The sequence below is a fragment of the Taurulus bubalis genome, assembly GCF_910589615.1.
Source record: "Taurulus bubalis genome assembly, chromosome: 9".
NCBI lineage: Eukaryota > Metazoa > Chordata > Actinopteri > Perciformes > Cottidae > Taurulus > Taurulus bubalis.
This window is the reverse complement of record NC_136597.1, coordinates 21590932-21615948: the sequence shown is the minus strand read 5'-3', so window position 1 is coordinate 21615948 and position 25017 is coordinate 21590932. Positions and strand designations below refer to the sequence as shown.

The following is a 25017-nucleotide window of genomic DNA, read 5'->3' as shown; positions in this document are numbered from 1 at the left end:
GTACTTGTTTCCCCATGTTAGGCTAACGTTAGCTGCACTTGCTCAGCAGTGTTAACTTAGCTAAATGTACTTGTTTCTCCATGTTAGGCTAACGTTAGCTGCGCTCACTAAGCAGTGTTAACTTAGCTAAATGTACTTGTTTCTCCATGTTAGGCTAACGTTAGCTGCGCTCACTAAGCAGTGTTAACTTAGCTAAATGTACTTGTTTCCCCATGTTAGGCTAACGTTAGCTGCACTTGCTCAGCAGTGTTAACTTAGCTAAATGTACTTGTTTCTCCATGTTAGGCTAACGTTAGCTGCTGAGAACTGCTCCTAGACAGCGAACTGTGGGGAGGCCAGGGACCGAACCTGCTACCTTGTGGTTACAGGACATTTCAGTACATATCTCTGTAATACATACACGTCTTTGCCACTGTAGCCTCTTTGTCCTCTATTAATAATCTTTATTGAATGTTTTAAACACAAATTCTGGCCATATCTTACGCATTACACCTTTCGTGTCATAAAGCGATGCTTATGTCTATGCCATTTGATATATCTTTCTTTGTCGTGAGCATCTTGAAGGGCACGAAACTAGTCTTAAAGCGTGAGTGTTAACCACTTTATGAGTTTGCAGGCCGGTGTGATAAGTGCAGATGCAGCAGCGCCGAGTCTTATCTTCCTGCTGTGATTATGTCGGTGGGGCTCCTCTCACTGCGACAAACCGGGCAACACGAGATATGAAAACGACTCCTTGACTCCGCAGTGAATGAATGCAATGAGAACAAATTAACCACCTGTTCACACAAACACACCTTGTGCTGTTTTAAACGTTTTGTAGGAGCCGGGCAGATCACCATCGAAGACTGCTGTAAAGATGGCCAGAAGCGTGGAAATGACAACGAAGATTGTACGTCCCTCCCTCTCATCTCTGAGTCCATCCCGTGCAGGTGAGCAGGCGCTTTCTGCTACTTTCCTGTCAAAGATTGCACATTTATACACCATGAGTTAAAGAGTGTGACATGCCTGGGGCTCATTCGGAATTACAAGTCATTAACTGCTGCACACTGTGTCACAATCTTACATTTTCTTTCTGCGCCACAGAAGCTCCTGCATTATTGCCACCAAGGGATTTGGCCTGTACCATGTATGGGATGTCTGCAGGCCCTTAATAAGAGATCGCTTTACCTTACTCCCGTAAATCTCCATGCACATTATTCACTTCACGTGAAAGCAGGAAACACTAATAGTGATGGGGTAATAACAGGTCTGCTGGTAACCTTAGAGGGTGTGCTGCCACAGGTTCAGGGTCCCATAAGCCACGGAGATCTGCTGCTGATGGCAAACACATTTACCGTAGCCACCCGAGTGATCCCAAATTTGTCTAAATTATAGTGTATGGGGAAGAGAGGGAAAGGGCAGAGGTTTGTGTGGGAGCAGGGTGGAAAAGGGGTGAAGGGGGAGTCAGAAAAAGGGGGCTGTTTCAGAACCCAGGAAATACCTTAGAGGTGAAACGCGACAGAGAGGGAGAATGGATAGAGGCAATAACAGGAAATCTGAACGATTACTTCAGACACCAAAGAAAGAAAAAATAAAAGTACGAAAGAAAAAGGACTGAGGAGAAGACAAGAGAAAATAAAAACATGAGGGCGACTGTGCCCTTAAAAGGTTCTGCAGAAGAGCTGTGTACGCCTTGGACTGAATTTGAGATCGACAGTAGTTTATTTGGAAAGAGGTTTCTGGTAAGAGTTGATAAAAAAGGCTGGTTGGAAATGAGCGAGGAGAGGTGAGGGGGCGGCGTTTTATGCTTTCTGTCTCGTAAAATACAGACCAGACAGAAACACCTACTCTGAACTGATTGGACTGCGCAAATAGCTAATGTTAGACAACACAATGCATTCAAACAGAAACATTAAGTAACTGATATTTTGATAATTGTAGCATTTTATTGACCCTTGTAGAGATAAACATGTTATGATCCTCAGCGTCAGAGGTCAAGGTCACCTGGAGCCCTTCCAGTAACTACGTGTTTCTCACTTCTTGTTTTAAATCTGTAACATATCATCTCTGATTTCTTTGAAAGTAGATTCTGGTCGTACTGGCAACTGTTAGTAACCCAATTACTGGCAAACTTTTCTCCATTCTCACAGGACACAGCTTGCTTACGTAAAGGAAGTGGTTTGTTTGAGTGATATTATAATAAGATTTGTTCTTTCAAAGATCACAATCCCAACCCCGAGTCCGGACATGTGGAGGTGGACAAATGTTCATTTTGGGACGGAAATGTTGGTTTAACTCCACGGTTCAACCCAGTTTAATCCCAGTGATGTCCAGTCCCCTCCTTGGAATCCACGCAGGACTTGCTCAACCCACTCATCCACATATTTTTAGTTCGACAACTCTGAGATCCCCATCAGGCATGCCTCAGGCTGATTTTAATGAGCTACGCTTTAAGGCAGAGTCGCATCGCACCGAGCAGATTATAAATGCACCACCTGTGTTTTGTGTTTTTTTCTTGCTGACAGGATAGTGCAGGAGCAGTGCTGTGTAACAGTGCTTGAGGATACCATGTGCACCAACGGTATCAACATGGCCAAAGACCAAGGAGTCTGCGATTCCTTATTCACCAACACCTGCGAGACCAAGACTACAAAGGTGTGTTTGTACTTGCTTGTGCACACACACACACGCATACGTTTAGGTGTATGTGTGTCTTTCTTGTTGAATAGAGACAAAACATATAAAAAACATGGAATGAACTCATAGTGTGCCCCTCAAAAAAATCTTCCTACACTCAATCAATTTACAGTACTTCCATCTGCCGGACAGCCAGATTGGAGGCAAATGATTGATGAGAGCGATGACGTGTATTTGTGTGTGTTTGTGTGTGTGTGTGTGTGTGTGCGTGTTTGTGTGTGTTTTCTGTGAGCAGGATGAGGCATGTCACTCTAGGGAGGAATGGAGCTTGTTGCTGTCAGATAGATTATAAATTCAACTACGTCTCTAGAATCTTCTGCAGGCTCGCATCCAAGCACTTTTCAGCCTTTTTACATTTTTAGTCCTTCAAGCCCTCAGAGCCCCCCCCGATACTTTCAAGATGTACTTCAGGTCAACACACCCTGGAAAGATAAAGGAGGGCATGCAAGTTGGTGCATTTTCTTAAAATGATGAGATAATTGTCAGTGGGACTGCTTGTCTTTATTTGATCAACTGCTAAATGCAGGTGGCGTCTCATACTTAAATGTGCACAGCTAAGCTGAATGAGACAAAATATATTAGTTGGAGGTAGTTTTACCTTCTCTTAACAGGGTAAAATAATGGTCAAGTCACTACAAGGTTTCGTTACATTGTGAAACACAAAATGAAAATCTGTTCCCATCTAAAAAAACTCTATATTTCTGTAACATTAGGACAATAGCTGAGAAAGAATATTTTAAACCATAAAAAAGAGTTATATATGTGCAATACCTATGAAGCTAACAGGGGGCTGAAGTATGAATGCTGCTATGTCGGAAGCATGACCCGCCCTACTCTGCGTCTGATTGGATAGTACTTGTTGCCTCCGTTGATTGGATTGGTTATAGGTTTAGGTAGAGGTTCATAGTAGAACTTGTAGTATCTCAGCTAGGCGATGCTTAGCTTAGCATAAAGACTGGAAACAGAGGGAAGCAGCTAGCCGGACAGCATCTTAAAAGTGTGCTAATACGTCACATTATGTGTCTTTTGTCTAGAGAGACTGAATCGTACAAATGTTACTTTGGGATTTTATAGTTTGCTTATGTTTGCATGGCTATTTCTTGGCCGGGCAAAACAGGCTAACTTCCTGAAATCTTGACTTCATGGAACCAGCGGAGAAAATCTTCTGTTGCATTTCAATAGTTTTAAACATTTTATCAGATGCTTGCCTCATCTTTAAGGTTCTACATGGGCTTGCACCTACCAAAAAGAATCAGTTCTTAGTGTGGAAAGAACACTATCAGCAGGGTATCAAAGGAAAATACCTCACACAATACTTTGTTGTACAACACAGACGTAGCAAGTTTGGGAAAACAGTCTTATCAGTCAGAGCCACCCGCTACTGGAACAGTCTTCCTACTGAGTTAAGAGAGAGCACTGTCCTGCACTTTGTCTGGTATTTAATTAAATAAATACAAATAAAATGGTCCCTGCAAGAAATAGTAAAGCACATATTTTACCATAAAACCACAACCTGTACCTGGCTTTAGAGCTGCTGGTGTGCTGGTTTTTGTTTCCTTTTTGACAGAGGCAGGTTAACACGAAGCTAAGCTATCTGTCTGCAGCTTGATGCTAAGTATGAGTGTATCAAGCTGCTGACCTTGTCAAGGAAGCCAAAAAAGTACATTTCTCAAAGTGTCTAAGAATTTCCTCAACGGTGAGCCCAGGTCAATGCGCGTTATGACACAACTTAAATTAGATTTTGGCTTCCTGGGGGCTGCGGAAAGAAAAATGGCACGTGTCCAGTCGCGCTATCACCACCTCTACACTACAGCCTACTCTTATTGCCCAAAGTGAAGCACAAACACCCATCCCCCACCTTCTGCACCTTTCATGCCCCTCCCCCGACCGACATTACCGGGCTGCCATAATGATTGATTGAGCGTGCTTAAGCCAGAGGGGATGATGTCATCTCATCACTGTCTTTCTGTCCGTCTTTGCGGCTTTCCATCTGTCTGTCTGAAGCCAGTCACTTGGCATGTCTTCTCAATCAGCCTCCTTTCTGTCTGTCAGGTTGATTGAGCGCTTGGCTGTCTGTCTGAATCACATCCCCCGCATTCGTCAGTGCGAAGCCCTGTTTTGTCTACAACATCCTACAGTCTCCTTTTTCTTGCCGGCAGTTTTGGTTTCACTTCCCCTGGTGCATTAGAGAGCTGAGTAGGTGGGGTAATCTTGTTTTTTTTAAGTCTGCATTATGCACCAAAGCTTATACTATTGTCTCCTTCTCCGTGTTCTGTAGATGTGCTGCGACTGTTGCGTCCTGGGGAAGGCGACGCAGGCGAAGGATCTACCCTGTGACCACAACCTGTCGGTGGGCTACCTGTGCGGCCTGGTGTCCCGGGCCTGCTGCGTGGATGTAGCCCCAGATAACCAGACCACATCCACAGCCAACATTGAATGTGGGTGATACAAATCAAGCATAAAGCAGACCTAATATTATTTATTTTTTGCAGCAAAGCAGGCAACTTACATTTGGGTTGAAAAACAGAAAGCTCCACGGGGAAACCTGTGTCCAAACACATAAAATATCTCAAAATATTGTAGGATGAGCATAATATTTAAGGCGCCACTGGTGTTGTCAAACATAAGGCCACACTGCCCCCTGTTGGATGTGGAGGTAAACGCTGATTAGAGATTTATCAGTTGTGAAGGATTTTGTTTTTTTGTTTTGCCGTGAATGGCAGACAAAACAATACATTTTAAGATGTCACCTTGGCTTACAGGGAATTGAAATGGGCATTTTTTTTCTCTATTACAAAAATATAGTCAGCTATAGAGAAAAGTAACATCAGTTTAATTGATAATTAAAATAATCGTTGCAGTTCAATAAATCGATGCATTTGTTTATGGTTTAGTGCTGCTTCTTTAGATAGAGGCATACGTTGTTAAGATGTGAGACGTATAAACATCTTTTGTTTTCCCCATGCAGTCCCAAACAAGGATGAAACCACTGATAATGGAGATAATTCCGTATTAAGTGATCAGTGCAACGGTATGGTCAAATACGTCGATAACCAAGCTTTTCTACAACTCATTAATTCAATCACACTGATCAACATGTTTGTGTTTCTTTTCTAGGAAAATGTGCTCATGAATGTGTGGGCAATGACACTTGTACCTGCTTCAAAGGCTACAAACTCAAGCCAGATGGAAAGAGCTGTGAGGGTAGGCGGCGCTCCTCCCCCTCTTTCATTTTGAATATTCCAATCTGCGTGACAAAGAAATCAGAGCACAGAGAACGGCTTTGTTTCCTCCAAAAACTGTAATAATGTGCATCACTATTGGACATGTCAACACAGTAAGACAAACCTTCTGCTTTTAAACACTCTCAGATATCAACGAGTGTTTGTTGGGAGCCAGCAACTGTCGCGTAGGAGAGCGTTGCATCAACACAGAGGGCTCGTTCCGTTGCCAGAGAGAGGTCAGCTGCGGGACGGGCTATGAACTCACTGACGACAACAACTGCAAAGGTCCGGGCACTCAGTGGGCCTCCGTTACTGTGTCATGTTTGTCCTTTTAAAAGGTATTGTCAGTGTGTTCAATGGCAATTTTGCTGCGATTTCTTCATCCAGACATTAACGAGTGTGAGACTAGCATGCACAACTGCGGCCCAGAGTTTGAGTGCCAAAACAGCCAGGGGTCGTTCCGTTGCCACCCTAAGGTCAAGTGTGGTCCCGGCTTCATCCAGGATGCCCTCGGCCACTGCATTGGTGAGCGCCACACACCTACAACAACAACAACTGCAGGAGAATATATTACATGTATATTTTAGGTGAAGGAATATAGGCAGAATAACATCGGTAAGCTGGAGGGATGCACACTAGATATGCAGGCAAAGACCGAGAGCCGATGGGCCGGTAAATCCTGTGGGACTAATCAGGGAAATGGGGAGTAGGTGGTGTGAAGGGAAGTGGCTGGATCTGTAATGACAGAGAGTGTTACACAGAGCATTTAAAGAGCTGTGTAGTCATTTATATTATATACGATGGACCACGACAATGTTTTCAAGATTTAAAAATGTCCTTTTGTGTCGTCAGATATCAATGAATGTGTCAGCCACACGGGCCCCTGCCAACGCGGGCAGCTCTGCCTCAACACAGTCGGCTCCTACACCTGCCAGAGGAACTCCGTCAACTGTGGTCGAGGATACCACCTCAATGAAGAAAGCACGCGCTGTGTCGGTACGGCGGGAAGAAAAACTCCCCATTCCTAGATAACAAAGTATCTCACTAACCTGCCCGAGGTGCATATCATGGTGTTCCTTTATTTGCATCCCCATCCACAGATATCGATGAGTGTAAGGGCCCTGAAAGGATGTGTGCAGGTCATAGTTGCATCAACCTGATCGGCTCCTACCGCTGCGAGTGTGAGGCCGGCTACATCTTCAACAGCATCAGTCGTGTTTGTGAGGGTGAGCAGCTGGTCCATCTCGCTTGATGCTCTAACAAAAAAACATACATATCGAGTCAGTGCTGGTCAAAATGTGTATCAGAGAATTTTCACATGTGGCCTATTTGGACTTTGTGTTGTAGATATTAATGAATGCAGGCACTACCCTGGCCGCCTGTGTGCTCACAAGTGTGAAAACAATCTGGGATCCTACAAGTGTAGCTGCACCACCGGCTTCAAGCTCGCCGCTGATGGCAGGAACTGTGACGGTGAGACAAATACGTAAATCAGGAGAATTGCAACTCTTTGTGCGTATTCTGTTCCCATGCTAATCAAGTATGTAACTATGCAAGCAGCTGTTTATGTAGCAGGCTACATATTGAGATGGACAGGCGAGGATCCACCTCTCTGCAGGTGCATGGCTCCTATGCTGTAGTATTAGGATAGAGTTCACAATGCTCTGTAATAATATTTTCTCTGCATAGATCTGAACGAGTGCGAGAGCAACCCGTGCAGTCAAGAGTGTGCCAACGTGTACGGCTCCTACCAGTGTTACTGTCGCCGTGGCTACCAGCTCAGCGATATAGATGGCATGACTTGTGAAGGTAAAATACTACTTTTGATACTTTTGAACAGATCTTTTGGAAAACACATGAATATTTTGAAAAAAAACGAAGAAAAAAAAAGTTTCTTCTCTGTGTTCCAAAAGATGAAGGTAATGTCTATTCAGTAAGTTAATTTGCTAATAGGGTAATACTAATAATTGTCATTTTAAACCTAGAACACTAACATTAAAAATAGTAACACCATCACTAACGTCAAAATATGTTAGTGATGGAATACTTATATTTAAAATACAGCAATACAAGGCAAATTGAAGTACTCATCTTTTATTTTACCCTATAGAACTTCTCATAAAACGCAAAACAGCTATCATGGGAGGACCCTAAAAAAAGGCAAAAAATCGGGTGCAAAATTAGGGAATCGTCAATTCAAAATATAAATAATGAAACTATGAACTTGTTATTTGGTCCACACGTTCCTGGGACGTGTGACCCTTGGGCAGCATGAAGCTACACAAGGACACGCAACTCAGACAAAAGCAACACAATGAAAATAAAATAACCACAATTGCTCGGGGGAAAATCACCCGACAATAGCTTTCCTAGGGTTAAGCATGAGTCGACATTGTGTTAACATGAAGAGTCGGCCTGTGTGTGAGAATAAAAAAATAAAAAAAGCATTATATATATTTTAAATGTACTGTTTGGTTTGACTTGTGTTTATCTGTCTCTGCCACCCTTTTAGACATCGATGAGTGTGCCCTGCCCACTGGAGGTCATATTTGCTCCTACCGCTGTCAAAACACCCCCGGCAGCTTCCACTGTTCCTGCCCCGTCACTGGCTACACCCTGTCACCCAACGGGCGCAGCTGCCAGGGTAAACTACCCCACACATGCACATGTCAATTTACTATTTTTATTTTTGTGAGTCTTTTGACATTTTATTTTCAACTATTTTTGTCTCTTTGCTCCTAGATATTGATGAATGCGTGACAGGAACACACACGTGCACAGTGAATCAGAGCTGCTTCAATACGCAGGGAGAATTCAGATGCTTGGCCTTCGAGTGTCCAAACAACTACCGGCGTGTTGGAGAGACGTGAGTAACACACACTGTTGCCGAACAGGACACATTTGTCAACACAAACAACCTCAAATACGTCCTCTGTGCTCATGGAATTTCGGAGAATTAAAAGACACAAAAAACGCAGACAAATAATCACTCACGGAGCGAGGTCCATGTTCCTCACGGTCAAGTTTGATTGATAATCCCACCAAGAGCTCCCGAGTGCAAGAATAAACACCGTCAAGCCTCTCATACTGACCCCTATTCATATTTTACTCAAGGCTCTGCATGTCCAGTGTGCTCAATGCTGGAATGACTTCAGAAAAAGATACGGCTGTACAGCATGTTCTCTTGTTTTTGTGAGACGAAATGCATCAGGATGCTCTCTCATTGGCTCAGTTCCAGTAGAGGCTGTGTCTGTTCTCTGCAGGCGCCAGTGAAGAACTTCTTGCATGATCCCCACAGAGGGCACCATGACCGGCCTGTGAAGTATTATGCCGCAGAGACTGATGTTCCTCCCACTGCATGCCATGCACGGCACATTTTATTTACACCTGGTCTCTCTCTGTCTCTCTCTCCTTCTCTCTGTGCCTTGTTCATTTTGTCTGGTCCCGCCCCCTGCCCTGCTCCCCTCCCCTTCCTCTCCCCCTTTCTCTCTTTTGCAGTCGATGCGAACGCTTGCTTTGCAATGAGTCTGTCGAGTGCCTGACCATGCCCATGAGAATAACCTACTACTACCTCACCTTCCCCACCAACATCCCCGTCTTCACCAACATCTTCCGCATGGGCCCCACCCACACCGTGGCCGGCGATGACATCCAGATTGTTATCACCGCTGGCAACGAGGGCGCTTTCTTCAAGACGGAGCGGGTGCCCACCGGCGGCGTGATGTCGGTGGCAAAGCTCATCGACGAGCCGCGGGACTTTGAGCTGTCCCTGGAGCTCAGGCTGCGTCGCTACGGCACGCTCAGCACATACCTGGCTAAAGTGCTGGTGTTCGTGACCCAGGACGAGCCCAGAGTACTTTATAATCCCCTACTAGAATAAACACGGGGGTCACGCAGGGCGGCACAAGTTACTGCACTCTGAAAAATAACGATGTGTCATTTTAAATGCGTTGTCCCCGTGAAGTTCATCCACAACACAAAATGCATGTGAGATGATCAGACAGCATTTTGATGCAGTGCAACTTTATGTGGCATACTGCATAGATGTAATCGGGATGAATATACAAATATATATACCATGATTTCCAATTGATGATCATCCAATATTGATATTTACGACTAAAGATAATTTATGTTTCTGTCCTTCATTGATGTAATAGGTTTAAGCCTGTCTACAAATATTGCTGTCCTGTATTGACTTGTGGCCAAATGAACCAGTTTTGGGGCCCTGAGCCGAAAATGAGCCGAGGGCCCCTAATGACATGTAGCCCTTCCTACAGTATCTGTGCATCATCCCATCTTCTTAAAATATACACATGTATTTAAAATGTGGACTTTGGCCCCAAAAAAGCCAATTTAACTTGAGACAAGTAGTAAATATTCTTAAAGAAATAGTTAGATATTTTGGGGACTAAATGAGAAGAATGATACCCAGGCGTCAACCTCCAGTTCTGAAAAGTGAAGCCTTTGTGGAAATGTCATAAAATTGCATTCTTTCCAAAAAAGCCAGCCGGGGGCGTTTGATTGTACAGTAGTAAATCTCACTTGATTTATTACCTCAGTAAACTTTGTTAACATGAGTTTATGGTCTCAATCGCTAGTTTTAAGTATTCTTCAATACTGCATGATGTTGATTTAGTAAATTATGGTCCCATTTAAAATAGATGATAAGCAGGATATGCTTCAGGGCGTGGATAGCTTGTGATTCAGAGGTCGTTGTCTGGCCTGGAAATGTTCAGTCAAGGCTTTTTTTGGTGTCCGAGCTTTTGACCTGTGTTTTAAGTCCATGGAAGTTAATTGTAACATTTTGGTCGTCTACAAATATCAGCGTTCGGTTGCAGCTCGACCTTTTCGTGTCACTTCTGGTTGTGCGGTCAATCATCCAGCATTTTCTATTTCCCTGTTTTTGGTAATACATTACCACAAAAATGACTGCTCGACACTGAGCACGCGTTAAAATGGCACATCCTTTTTTTTAAGGGTGGATGTGAAAAAACTAAACAAGACAACACACAGTGACAAGAAAGAAGCAAAGTTTGATCGTATATTATGTAGCATTTTACACAATCAACTTTATAACACTAGATTTAAGGAGCATTATTCTGCATTATGCATAGGTCTAACTGAATCTTTCTCCTTGGAGGTAAGGCATAGTGATAGCCTCTAGGTGGCGATCTAGGTCAGGGTAAATCATTAAATGGTAACGACCCAAGTCCGCCTTTAACTCGTAATTTGATGATGGTTGCATGATAAAGTCTGACATTTTGCAGTATTTTATGGTTTATGTGTTGGATGAACATTTTTCTATTAAAATTGAAATAGAAATAACACATGTGCAAGTCAAATCCAGTTCTTGATAATGGTCTATTGTGGGGTTTAATCAAATGCAGCAAAGGGAGCAGCTGGAATGTGAGGCCAAATCACAGATGTAGGCAATGTGACTTCCTCACATAGTTACATATTACTATTATTCCAGCATCTTCAGTGAAGAGGAAATCCATTGATACATGCAAATATCTAGTGCATGTATTTAAAGTGAAACATACATAATGTATCTATGCACAAGGTATTTCAATACTAACGCTATGAAGCAACATTTTATTGACACAATTATTAGTCATAATTGTCTCCGGATGATTTTAAAGCTTTCTCACATCAGCAACGCTTGTAAACACAGAAGCAAAATGCCTGCATTTTAAATCAACATGAGTACGCACTACAAGTCAAATTTCTCATCGATAAGTCAAACACGTCAGTTATATGAGCATATATGTCAAACTTCACTATTTATTAAGTCCATTATGCAATTCCTCACCTCCAAATTCCTATCAAAAACGAGCCAGACTTTTTCCCTTTTAATGCATTGTTACTCCCACTTCCCAAACATCAGTTACCTTGCACCGCAAATATGTCTTTCTGTGGCAGTTATTTTCATGCACATCTCTTTAGCTCCCACTACATTTCAGGCTTAATGTGAAATGCACAGATTTCCACTGCATACTGCGGGTGTAAACCCCAAAGCAGACAGATAATCCAAATGAAGGCTGAGTAAGTGACACGCGATGGGACACAGTGGCAAAGGAGAGGGAAATGTGCACCGGCAGGAGCGAGTATAAATAGTTTGACATGCTGTGAGGCTGCTGCCCGAGGGCTGTGGCTTATAATAACTGTAAATTCAGATGTCCTAGGTTCCTCCTGTCCTGAGCTGTCAGGCCAGTAAGGATGCACTTGGTCCCTAGTGGGGATATCCTTAAAATAAGAACATAGTGGTGCGCAGAAGGTTTTTTCCTCCCCTTTGACATTGAGTTATGGGGCTCTGGGCTCTGGCCGGTGGTCTGAACAATTTGTGGTACAGCAACATCACCGCGCACAGAATGAATGATGCCCTGCAGTGTTTGTGTTGGGTCGTTATCAATGTGCCGACTATAAATAATAATTACCAAAAAAAATAAAAGGCCCAACGCTTGACCAGAGGACTTTCATCCAAACAGTCTGTTTTTCTTTCTGGTCTGAAAGTATTGGGGTTTTTCTCCTGGGCTGGGACACGTGACGCATGGGGGAGATGAAATGAAGAAGACGTACATTTGTGCATGTGCACACACACACACACACACACACACACACACACACACACACACACACACACACACACACACACACACACGTTTGCATGCCCAAAGGCACACATGCACAAGTAAACATTACACACCCATGAAGGTATTTTGGGTGCAGAGATATACATGTATTAACACACAAAGCTGTAATTAGCTCCACTTGCTGCCTTTGCTTTGAAGGGGGCAGCTCCATCTGGGTCATTATCTTCTCGTAAATTTACTCTCTACCCCAACAGAGCGTTCACCTTGTCCTCTCGAGCCCCGCTCGGGTCTTTCTGCAGCTCAGGCCGCGGTATTATAAACTAGGAGAACATTTTGTGGGTTTGGCGCGGGCCAAAGCAAAACTTGGACCCACCCGCTAATTGCTAATTACAAGCCCCTACCCAGTGGTGGCTTGACTTTTTGTCAGGGGCTTCTCTCCTCACCATCCGTGGAAGGAGCCATGCAACCCAAGCCGGGCCTGTGCTTTGAGCTGCAGCCTATAGGTCCCCCGAGGAGCGCCAGAGATCCACGGCCCATGACTCACAATGCGGCTATATGGCTGCCATGCACATTAACTGGACTTATACATAGCAACTTGGCTGTTTTCATAACTCAATATAACCGTGTATTGACTTGTCTCCATTGTGAAAACCGAGTTTAAATTTAACATCTTGGATGTCGAAGTCAAGGCTTTTATTTCAATAGCTTTCTCGCGATCACAAGTTTCTCATTGTTTCAAAGACACACTCTTGATTTATGAGGTTGTTAGTGCCTTAGAAGCCTCTCTCAAAGTCTTATGGAGCAGACAGGTAGTGAATAGGGATACTTCAGGTGGCGTTAGCCTCAGGATCCAGCAGAGGCCCTCCATTCCCTCCGACCTGTCACTGATTAGTCTGTGGAATAAACAAAGCCCTAAATAATAGGATGAGAGCTGCCCTAGGGAGAGGCTGGGGAGTTGTCGAGTCATGTTGCTCACAATTTAGGAGTCTTTTAGAACACTCCCTTGCCCCATAAATCCTCCTCAAGAGATTATCTGATGTGAAGCCGGGGATGCTCAGCAAATCCAAATATTTTCCTGAGCAGGTTGTGGATCATTCCCTGTGGGTGTAGTAATTCATTTCCCACACGGCTTGAAATAGTGTATCAGAAAAGCATCAATGGCAGCGCTAGACTCCACAAGCTAAGGTTGGCTTCGGCATGAGCTTTCGCCATTGTTGGTTTATTATTCTTCCAAACCACATAGATGTTGACTGTTATATTCAGCATCCCTGCTGTCTTGTTCAGATATTGTTTGCGTAGCGGCCATTGGAGTTGTCCCACTGAGATCTTGCTTACCCCTAAGGATGCCCTGTTATTGTGAGCTTTGGGAAACCAAAGGCGGTTGACTCTGAAGTCTTTATATAGACATTATCTAAAGGTCGGAGGCCATGTGTGTGTGTTTCTTCAATGTCTGTTCCCCCCTTAGAGTGGCGACGCTTCAACGCTCTGACACCATTCGCTGTATAAAGTCCTGTCAGCCCAATGACGTCGCCTGTGTCCTGGACCCCATGCACTCAGTGTCCCACAGCTTCATCTCCTTGCCCACCTTCAGAGAGTTCACAAGGCCAGAGGGTAGGTACAGGTCAACCTTTTGATGTGTTTGCTTATGATGGACATTTTGGAGTAATCCAGATGGGCGAACGTGCCGCAGAAGTGTGAAAAAGAGACAAAACGTTAAGTTTGTTGGAAAATAAATCAAGAAAAGAATAGTTCAACATTTTGGGAAATGCTTATTCCCCTTTTTTTTGGTAAGCGCTAGATTGGATGATACCACTTTCATATTTGTAGGGTGAATTTATCTTCGCGTAAAGATTAGAAAAGGGAAACAGCGAGCATGCTCTGTCCAAAGGTAATAAAACCTACAGTGCCAGCAGCTCTAGAGTTCAGTACTAAACATGTGTATTGGTTAATACAAACCCAAAGTGGGAACTGTGTGTATATTTGAGCTTTTTCACTTTTGGACATGCTAGCTATTTCTCCCTGTTTCCAGCCTTTATGCTAAACTAAGCTAACCAGCTGAGGGCTCTATGTCCATAATAACTGTGGGGCTATAAGAGTATATCGATCATCTCTCAAAAGTATTTACAAGAAAGAAAATGTATGTATTTCCCAAAGTGTTGACCTGTTGCTTCAACGCTACGCTTCAAAATGACTGACTGTATTCTACATTTTCCCTAAACACAAAGACCTATAAGTGACGCTTCATTTTGTTCCAGAACGTCCTTTTAAAATCGTTGGAAGCAATGAATTTGAAGACAGCGTCGGTGTGTTTTTTTTTTTTTTGTATGTCAATGTGGTTCACGGCCTTTTTTTCTCTTTTGCTCCACTTTATCTCCCATAATCTCTGAGCTCCCATCAAATGCATTTCCCTGCTGCTGTCAGAATCCATATCACTACCTCTGACCCCCAAATTAGTTATTCCATGATGTTCTCCATGCAGTCCGGGCTTGGCTGGCCCACACCAGAGAGTAAGTGCCATGCTGGTTGGATATGAGTAACCACGGTAATCACTCGCAGACAGTGACAGTTCACAAGCATCCATTGGCTGACATGCAATGCATGTTTCAGACACACTCATGCTCAACGTCACGGGGAGTTAAGCTCTTGTCATTTCTCATAAGCTGGGAGTTGGGGTGTAAAGGACTTGAGGCCCTTCAGCCCAACAGCATTGAAAAGCCTCAACCTTCCTGTGACCCTCTCAGTGTACGATAAACACAGACGTTTCCATCTCCAATTTTATTGTCTTTCACTTGGAAAGGAAAAAAGAAAGAAAGAAAAGCAAGAGTTGGCGCTGCCTCGGCGGTGCAATCCCAGTGTGATTACGAGGGTTTAGGCTCCAAAAGCTTTTTGTGTCTAATTGTTATCTTCCAACAGAGATTGTTTTCCTGAGAACCACAGTGCCGGCTTTCGGGTCCTATCACTTAGGCAGTTACGACGTCAAGTTTGACATCCTGGAGGGCGACGTGGAGAACGCCTTCGACATCATCAAGCGGGTGGAGAACGGAATGTATGTGGGTGAGTACGGAGCTTTTACCTTGTTTAGCGTGTCGTGAAGTCTGAATGCATCGAACTAGCTCACACATCTGACAACAGCAGCTTTAACATTCAGCCTCTCCCAACAGTGTGATTTCTTTTCTTTTCTTTCTTTTACAAATCAAACTCACATGTGCACATTGAGAAAACACAGAGCACAGAAATCTCCCATTAGGACCGTCTGGAGGCCTTGACATAAGTACATCTAACACAGTCCGTTATGGTCACTGCAATGTTGTGGCATCACATAGCTGTCATCATCTTCATGGGGGCTCTTGGTGTCTGTGTCTTTGGAGCGTTGTCCTCCGAGTGGCTCTTTGAGACAGACGAAGGCCTGTTTCTGTCCCACCAAATATTTGGCATCAATTTCCACAGTCTTGTGGTTTAACAAAGTACCATTTAATTCACTTATCTACGGCTGCGCTGAACCCCCAGCAGGTCATTACTTTCCACAATAAGTTACGGTGGTCTGAATGTACTGGAATAGAGTTGCATTGAATCTATACTTACTTATCTTTTATGCACGTGTGATTGCAGTTGACAAGCAGTTCATTATAAACTACCTGTTAAGCGAACGGCAGCATGCCAAAAGAGCCTGAAATAGGAGCAGCAGATACCATCACCAGTGGGGTGTAACAACAACATGTTTTTTGGGAGAAATCATTCCCATCCTTCCGTCTGGTTGCTACCCAAAGTTGCTGCACGCCTGCAGGAGAGCTGCACTTTGAGGATAAGGGGGTTGTGAGCCCAGTGATGACACAATGTATGGCCAGTGTAAGTGTTTTGGTTTGGTGCTGAGATGCAGACGGGGGGGGGGTAGTGCACGCTGATGGACGAAGGGATGGCCCGTCCCGATGCACAAGTGTCTTAACAGACTGCAAGGGAGACAGGGAGGAGGATAGAGGGAGCGGCCGCCATTTGTTAAGGCGGGATTGTGGGCGTATGCAAGTGTTCCTCTCTTGTACACGAGATGTGTGCTTATCAAAAGTACCCAAATTCGCACACAAACATAATGAGGGCAAAACGTTTATAACCAGCAATAATTCACATAAGTCACCGTGAGAGCAGTTATAATTAAATTGTACTGTCTTATAATGGTATGTCTCCGTTGGAATGCGCAATGATGTGACTCCGCATGAGTGATAAGCCTTATTTTGTAATATAACGTCTACTGTGTGTGTCTGTGTGTGTGTGTAAAGGCTTTAGAGCGAAATTCCCTGTTTATGGTGGCGCTCATTTGCAAGGCCACGTATCTGTGTCTGTTTGCAAGGGAGGCAGGGAGAATTAAATTGCAGAGAGTGAAAGACAAAGTGAGGGACTGTGATTCAACGAACGAGGAAAGAGAGAGCGAGAGAGAGAATATGTGCTGAAGTAATCCCGGGCGCTTTGCTTCATGTGGTTGAATGTATTGTTCCATTTCCCCACGCTTAGGCCTCCGTGTCTCGCCGAGCATTAGAGCACTTAAACCGACCACCACATGAAAGGGCTGTTTGTGAGGAGCCACTTCTCTCCCAAACCCATTGGATGCTCGTTGGATGCAGCTCTTGCATGTTAGCACCAGTTGCCCCGTCACATTTCCAAATTGCGGCCCTGTGCAGTGGAGCCTTTTGGTCACTAGCTGCTCGCTGTGAAGTGTGGCATCCACGGTGCGATGAAGGCCCCTCTTGGTTTTATTTTGTGGGCTGTGCTGCTGGTGCTTTGGCCCACATACGCTGCTGTTGCGCAACCATTGTACGAGGCTCGCTGACGTGTCATTTAAAGAAGCTTAGTTTCCAGTATCTCCAGTGTCTCCAGCGGTGGCGTTACAGCTTGCTGGGATGTGAAGAGTAGCAGACACTGAGGCTCCACTAATGAACAAAAAGGGACAAAAGAGGCAATTTGGAATCCTCAGAATCCGTTGCTAGCTTGAAAACGTGATTCTTGATTGTCTGACGCTCTTTTACGTGATGTTCTTTTAAAACCAGTCGACTGCACACGCGGGCATGTAGAGTTTGCATATGTGCATACACACATGAATATTTAGAGGCTGATATTGTCAGAATTGAACCACTCTTTCCGAGCTCCTGGTCATCCATCACAGGCTTTCCCAGCGCTGTCACATCTGGAAGACAACCCTGACAGCCTTTACGCATCTGTGCAAACACAACAGGCCCTCGGCGTTCGGAAAATATGATCAGATCCAATCAAACGCTTACAGATTGACGAGCACAGCAGCACATTGGCGGCGGCAGCGGCGGTGGCGGTGGCGGTGGCGGAGGCCGACCACACAAAATCCCTGCAGGTATGCAGAAGCGGAAGTGATATAAAAGAGACATCATATGTGAGGCTTCATGCACATATTTGGAAACACAAGGAATGCATAACTGTCATCCGTTTTTGACGAGGGACAGGCTGTTTGAATAGGGTTGATAAAGGGGGTGATTGACTTTGGCAGTCAGCAGGTGCATGATCCTCCCTTTGAAAACACTGGCTTTCGTCTCTGCTGGAATCACGGGCTGAGTCTATGACCTCTGATCAAATGCTGGTGGTCCCCTTGATGTATTACCTCTCAGTGACATACATCATCGTGGGGATCAATATTGTCTTTGACCACTCCCATTGAGGGGATCAAAGGCTAGTGTTGCTTTTTTCCCCTTGATGCATCAAGGTCGGCTTGCTGGGTATGCATGGATTATTTTTGTTTGGCTTTCGCCGATAGTTGTTGAAATGATCTATAATTATTATTTATTAATTATGCTTCTTTTATACGGGGAAACAATGTGACAACCCGCAAAGAAGTGTAAAAATCAAATGTAAAATACTGTAAAATGAGTAGACAAACATGGAATCAAGCAGTCAGCACATGTGTGTCCAAATGACTCTTCTTCATGAGTAATCATTTGTCATGGAAGGATTCTGCTCTACCATTAATCACTGCTGTCTAACTCCTGTGAGCAGGAAAAACCGACTGATGTCATATTTATGTTTGGACGGCAATAGATAATATAGTACCTTCTCTTCATGAATCACAACCACCCTCTTGAGAAGCTGGACGTCTAAGAGGTCGCAGCTAAATTCCTTTCATATTTGAAATGCAGGTGGAAATGTGCCTTTGCGGTTCATACCCTGAGCAGAGAATAAATGCCTTTCGCATTACCGTTGGCCCTCGGAACGGCCGCCAGAGAGGCAGCCAGGAGGATGAATGGAAGAGGAAGTGGACAGTTTGTCTCCGCGCAGGTATAGCCATGGTCGTCAGCGCGGCCGCCCACAGTGGCTGGTGGAATGTGAGCCCACTGTGTGAGACGACGACTGCTTCAGAGCCAGTGGAGCTCGCGGCTCTGGCTTTGTGGCCGTGCTGTGTGAGGAGCTGAGGACAGCAGTTGGAGATAAGCAAGACGACTAGGCTGTCGTTTGGATGAATCACGAGACGGCAGCAGCGAGCCCACTAGAGCGCGCCAAGCCCATGAGGAATCCTCGTCTCTGCCCCGCAAGAGATTAGTCCAGCTAATCAAAACCTGGTCTTCTCCTCTCAACAACCCCACAGTCAAACACACAGCGCTCCCCTCGGGTGGTCCTCCACCACCAGCGTGCCGATGAAGAGATAGCAATGCAGATATGTCACGCTCAAAAATATACCGGTATGCACACATTAGAGGACATATTGCTTGCAATAAAACTGTCTTCAAAATTTACCAGATACACTTATCTCCCTTGGGGTGGTGATCTATTCAATTTACGCTCGCCATCACTCTTTGCCGGTCTGGCACTGTGATTTTCGGATTTTCGGAAAATGTAACTTTGTTTAGGTAATGAATACTGTTTTCATCCACAGCAAAGTACTCAAACAGCTTATCAAGCACTTTCTTCCATTTATAACGTAGATGGAGAACATAATATAAAATCCTGATTTAAAATGCAAACAAAGCAGACTTTGCGTGTCCTACAATGTCAAATCTATTTTCTGCTCCTTACTTATGGGTCTTAGCTTTGAAAGGTCACTTGTAATATAGTGCAAAGGTTGTGGTAAAGATAATGGCGCATGTTATGTCGTCTCAGCTGCTCTGGACCCGCAACTGCTTAAAACAGAAAGTCCAAGAAAAGAACCAACCGATTCCTCACGGCTACGTCTCAATGATGTCACTAACCAGCTTGCGACACGGTCCAATAATGACCCACGGGCCATTTGAGAGATCTGTAAGTATGACTCGCTGTTAATTGACCTTAAAATATCAAGCCACATGCGCCGGCCTTTCCTCTTTGGAGTGGTCAGAGTTGTGTTTGGACAGCCTGACCTGACTGGCCGTCCTTGCACCAGTGACCAGTGACCAGGCTGTAAGCAGATCAGGCACCCAAGGGACCGCTGCAATTTGAAAGGGTTATATTTCAGCCATGCTGACGGGTTATCACCACTGAAATTGGTTGTTTTGCTAATAGAAAAAGGAGGTAGCTAGCAATTTATTTGGCACGTCTCCTCGCTTTTATGGACGTTTTGGAGAAAAAGTTCCGGGCAGTAAAAAAAAGAATGATTGAACAAGAACCCGCTGTGTTTACGTGTATGCCAACAGCGCTCCGCTGTACCTCAGCGATACGGTTCGATTAAAAAACCCATCACAGTTATAGCCATAATGATGCTGAAGAATGCCTTTCAGTACCCTCTTTGCATACTGGAACTTTCTACACCACCTGGATACTCTCCAATGCTTTCACTGCAGTGAGCATGCATAGCGCCACAACCAGTGTGTCATTATACAATACTGTGGTGAGGCCAATGCATATTTTTCATTTGTCTATGGTGTTAAACCCGTTCATTTTGGATTTTGTCATACACGTCCTCGCCGAGTTGTAGAAACCAGAAAACCAAGAAATTGTACTGTTTACATGTAACCCTTCAATATCGCAGCGCTCGTGGCCGTGAAGGATGACAAATGCCTCTTGGCGTTTGCTTCACTTTGTTTTGTGGCAGTGTCTCTGCTACTATTATGCATTTTTTTAAGGCTATTTTTTACTGAGGGGGCTACTTTATGGTGTGGCGGAATGTTTTTGGAGAGCGGACAGATTGTACAGCTGTTTGTTTGATGGTGGCTTTTCGAGTCACCTTTGCACCCTGCGGCAGATACCTCAGCGAGATGGAAAGATACCACAAACCTCTCCGGCACTACAACTGGATCTCCCGCTCGGGAACTTCAGCCCTCAGATTACATGACCTTGCAACCCAGTCACAGGGTAAATTGTCAGCTGTAGGGTTTTGAAAACCTCGCTGTGTTTATTTATATGAATCTCAGGTGGTATGGTAGCCAATCAAAGTCAACCTGTTTTGCGGCTACCGGCTTTTTGTCTTACAGGCCGGATGAAATGCTAAAGACGAGTATGCAGTTGTGGCTTCACCTCAGGTTCACTGTGAGTATGTTGAGGCCCAGCTGTTAGCTGAAGCTTTCCCCTCATTTAGGATACCACTGTGCTTTTGATGGGAAGCTCACGGAAACAAAGAGTCATCATGGACATAATTGCCTTTTTCTCGCCCTCAAGGCTGTGCAAAAAGTTAAACAAAGGCTCGACTTTGTGTAAAACATCTTTCGACAATCGAATGGTCTCCACAAATCGCTGCAGTAACCGTGATACATCTCACATGTTTACATACATTCCTTACTTTGATATCACGCCCAATAGGATGATTTCAAAATTTGAGGTGAGGAAATCTGAACTGTGAGTTTTCAGTTGCGTTTCAAATCACCAACAGTGCGCTTGGTGGGAATTTGGGGATTTGGAGTAGCTGTTGGACTTTAGACCAGAATTTCACAGTTGAGCCCTCAACATTTACTAATTAGACCACAAACAAATTAAAAAAACAAACAAACACATTCCACATCTTGCACTATTTAGATATCCTGAATACATTTTCAGTTTGTGTCTCTGTTTTCGTTGTTTATTCATGCGGTAAGATTGTTGAACTTCCTTTTGTTGGAATTTTGAGGATTTTCACAGGAAAACTCAACCGCAGTTGACCCTCAATACAGAGATTTAAGGCCTCGTTAGATAGCGGCTACACTTACTGCAATTAAAAGAAAGCCTTAATGTGGATTTGATTCCGTCTTTCTTTGCGGGGGTCCATATCGGGCTCATAACATCTTACTCATCTTCCTTGTGTGCTTGCTCAACTGACCACTGAAGCTTTTGAACCGAATTTGTTTGAATTGAGTACATGGACGAATCATAAACCGACTGAACTCACTGTGAGTTTGCGTCGCCTTATGTCTTAAAACAATGTTCAGGCTCAAAGTAATTTCATTCAATCTATTTTTCCATGTCAGTGATTCTCTTAATGTTGTGGCTGCTGTTAGGTTAAAACAAAGGTTAGCTCTTTCTGGTGGCGGTGAGGCTTTGGAAACAATTAAATCCCAGTCCCGCTCTCCTAGTGTCTAATGTCACTACGCAACAGAGTCCCAAAACACCAAAACAAGAGGGCAACCCCGGTCGATTCCACACTCCTCCATGTGCTTATCGCCGGAATCTGCTGGAATCTGTAGTGTGCCCACAGATCCGACTTAGAGAGGGACGAGAGAGCAAAATAAAGTGACAGAGCGAGAGAGAGAGAGTTCAAGCTCCTATTGCTTGCCCCTTCCAGAGTTAAAGATGGATTCCCGGAGGAATGCCTCCATGGCTGTATCGCGTGACTGCGACTGCTCCCCTCCATCAAACACATGGGACTCATTTACCCTTGTGGGCCACAGTGATGGTGCCACAAACACCAGGCCCCCTCAGGAAGGGAAGAGAGGGGAGGAAGAGAAGGAGGAGAATGAGTGGGTGGAGGGGGATCTGCCGTCGTACAATGCCAGAGTCCAAAAGGACGCGGCGGATGGCGCAAAAATGCCTCATCATCAACGACCCAATGGGTTTTACCGCTTTGTTACAAGTAGCACGGAAAGAAACCTCATAAATCCGACCGATTGAGGTGGCGATCTGTCGTCATTTTGATCCATGCGATGAGTCATCATACTAAAAGCGTTACTGACTCACTTATGAATGAGAGAGGAAACGAGACAAAGGCCGAGGATGTTTTGAAGGTGCGATAGGAGGACAGTGTGGTGATTGTGCTGCCCGACTGCACTCTGGTGATGGCTGTTGTTCAAACAGCCCAGAGCTGAAATGTCACCAACCCTCTGCGGAGAAAAGGCCTGCTGACAGCCTGTATAAACACTGGCATTTTTTCCCCTGTGTAATCGCATGTTCACTTAGAAAGAGCACCCGATGAATTCCATGGGCATTCAGTAATGCTCGGTTGCAGTATGTTTATTCTCCCATCTGTTTTACCATGATAGAGGGTGTCTCTTGTGCATGGAGAGGGTGGAAGGTGGGAGGGAGGAATGCAATTCAGATTGTCATGGGAAGCCGGGACATCGGTGGACTTTGTTTGGCTTGTTAACATCCCTCTTCTTATGAACGCTCACCAGAAATACCAGCTGATACCACGGCACACCTCAAGGCAGGAATGTGGTCAAAAAAAGGGGACATATCCTGCTAATGTCAGGTTCATACTTGTATTTTAGGCTTCTAGTAGAACATGATTACACTCTCATACACTCTATCTGATTAAACTTGTGTTTCAAACGCTCTGTTTAAGTGCCTGTCTCTTTAAGACCCAATCCCCCTCCCCCCCAAAAAAGCCCTGTCTGCTTTCATGCTCTTGTGAGAAAAATATGGTGAACTTCTGCAAAGGTATAGTTCTCAAGCTGTGGCTGGGATAGTCAGATGCAAAGGTGGTATATGAGCCTGCATGTGACATAGAAAGAGGAGCCAAGTGTGAATGGCTTGTTGACTCACATGTTTTCTGATCTGGGGAGCCCACAAATTACTGACTGGGTTGTCTTATTTCACAGTTTGTGGGTTGGTCGGGAATCCAGCTACCCAAATGTGTGTGCACAAGCACTGGAAAAGTGCGATTTTCATATGTTTATGGGGATGGATTGGTGTTTGGGTCAGTATTCATTTGAATCATTTTCTACCAAAGCAATGGTCTCCATGAAAACTGCTGACAATTATGTATGTGGATTCTCCGCAAAACCTAACATTTTGTCGAGACCAGCTCGCACAAGAAGCACATCATTGAAGCAGCTTGGTGTGGCAGCATTAACAGTCCGATACAATCTAAACATGAACATATGCTTTGGGTCTATGAGCGCAAAGCCGTTAGGCAACAACTGTAGTTAGCTGTATTGATTAAAATTGAAGAATAAATCAATTTGACAGAGCTGTCAGACATCTATGAGACGGAAGGCTAAAGAACAATTCTGAAACTTTGCTGTTGAAAAACAAATGTAATTTGTTCAGTATGCTGAGCACCACAAACACCAATCCATTATCCTCAATTGTCTCGGGGTGGCAGCGGCCCTTAAAACCAAAACTATCTGCTTTGCTAGATACCACAAAGGGCAAGTGAGGAAACAGTTTTAGTGTGGCCCTTTAAACCTAATAGCGATACAGAAATAAACACATTTAAAATCAAATCAAAAGGAACAAGCACAAAGACATTTGTATATTTACTAATTGCGTTTCTGAAGAAATGACAAAATCAACAATGATATATTGCCGTCAGTAAAGGCAACCCTCATAGTGTCCTTATTGTCTTCTTCTTTCTTTCCTCCAGGTGTTGTTCGCCAGGTGAAGCCTCTGGTGGGTCCACAAGTGCTAACACTGAAACTGTCCATGCGCAACCTGACAACTCAAGGTGACTCCAGCCAGAACATCATCAACGTTCATGTCTTTGTCTCAGAGTTCTGGTTCTGAGAGGCGGATGCCACGTTTTACCGCATTGTATGAAGACATCCATTGTCGACACTGTACACATTGGTTTGGCTATATCAATGGATAGATCAGTGTTGAGGCAGTAATGTTATGTGTGATTACTTGTGACAGTTTCTGAGATGAAAGGCTATGCTAGCTGCTTCTGATGAGAGCGCTACACTTTGATGACAAGCTCACTTCTGCATTGCAACTGGCACAGTGGAGCGAAATATGGAGAAACTTTATGTTATTGAAAATCTATTAAGAACAAAGTTTTTTTTTTTTCTTAATTGAAAGTGCATGCATTTAGAAAGGTCATTGAAGGATACAATGATTAAATTCCACAATATGCTTTTCATGACATTATAAGTCTTTTGTTTTTGTAGCATTCACTTTTCCTCCATTACTGTATGCATAGGATGAGGTATTTTTTCTATGGAATAAACACTATTTTAGTTACAGTATTTGTTTATTGTATTTCCTCAAAGTAACATTTAGCAGCCGTGACATTTCTTACGGAATTTACATTTCTGTGTTCAGGAAGGTAATAAAACAGCGGGAACATCTGTATGCATATGTTTTACACGCCATAAGAACAGAAAGACGGAGAGAAAAAGGAGATCTATAGTTCTCCAAACATGAAAAAGTTCAGGATGGAACATCGAAATCAGGACAATTATATAACTGCACTG

The 25017-nt window shown here is 44.1% G+C and overlaps 1 protein-coding gene across 1 annotated transcript in view; it reads left to right on the top strand.

The window, feature by feature from the left end:
- The window catches only part of fbln1 (fibulin 1), a gene marked incomplete at its 5' end in the record, with an annotated part of 28506 nt that extends 3731 nt beyond the window's left edge, over positions 1-24775 (top strand). The window contains 16 exons of the mRNA XM_079224000.1: positions 821-929; positions 2505-2634; positions 4955-5114; positions 5645-5707; positions 5794-5880; positions 6048-6185; positions 6288-6425; positions 6753-6896; positions 7001-7126; positions 7248-7373; positions 7590-7709; positions 8413-8544; positions 8643-8766; positions 13962-14107; positions 15410-15550; positions 24189-24775. Of these exons, the coding sequence (XP_079080126.1) occupies positions 821-929; positions 2505-2634; positions 4955-5114; positions 5645-5707; positions 5794-5880; positions 6048-6185; positions 6288-6425; positions 6753-6896; positions 7001-7126; positions 7248-7373; positions 7590-7709; positions 8413-8544; positions 8643-8766; positions 13962-14107; positions 15410-15550; positions 24189-24328 (2024 nt within the window). The 3' untranslated portion in view covers positions 24329-24775. The remainder of the gene's footprint in view (positions 1-820; positions 930-2504; positions 2635-4954; positions 5115-5644; positions 5708-5793; positions 5881-6047; positions 6186-6287; positions 6426-6752; positions 6897-7000; positions 7127-7247; positions 7374-7589; positions 7710-8412; positions 8545-8642; positions 8767-13961; positions 14108-15409; positions 15551-24188) is intronic.
- Between the last annotated feature and the right edge of the window lie 242 nt (positions 24776-25017).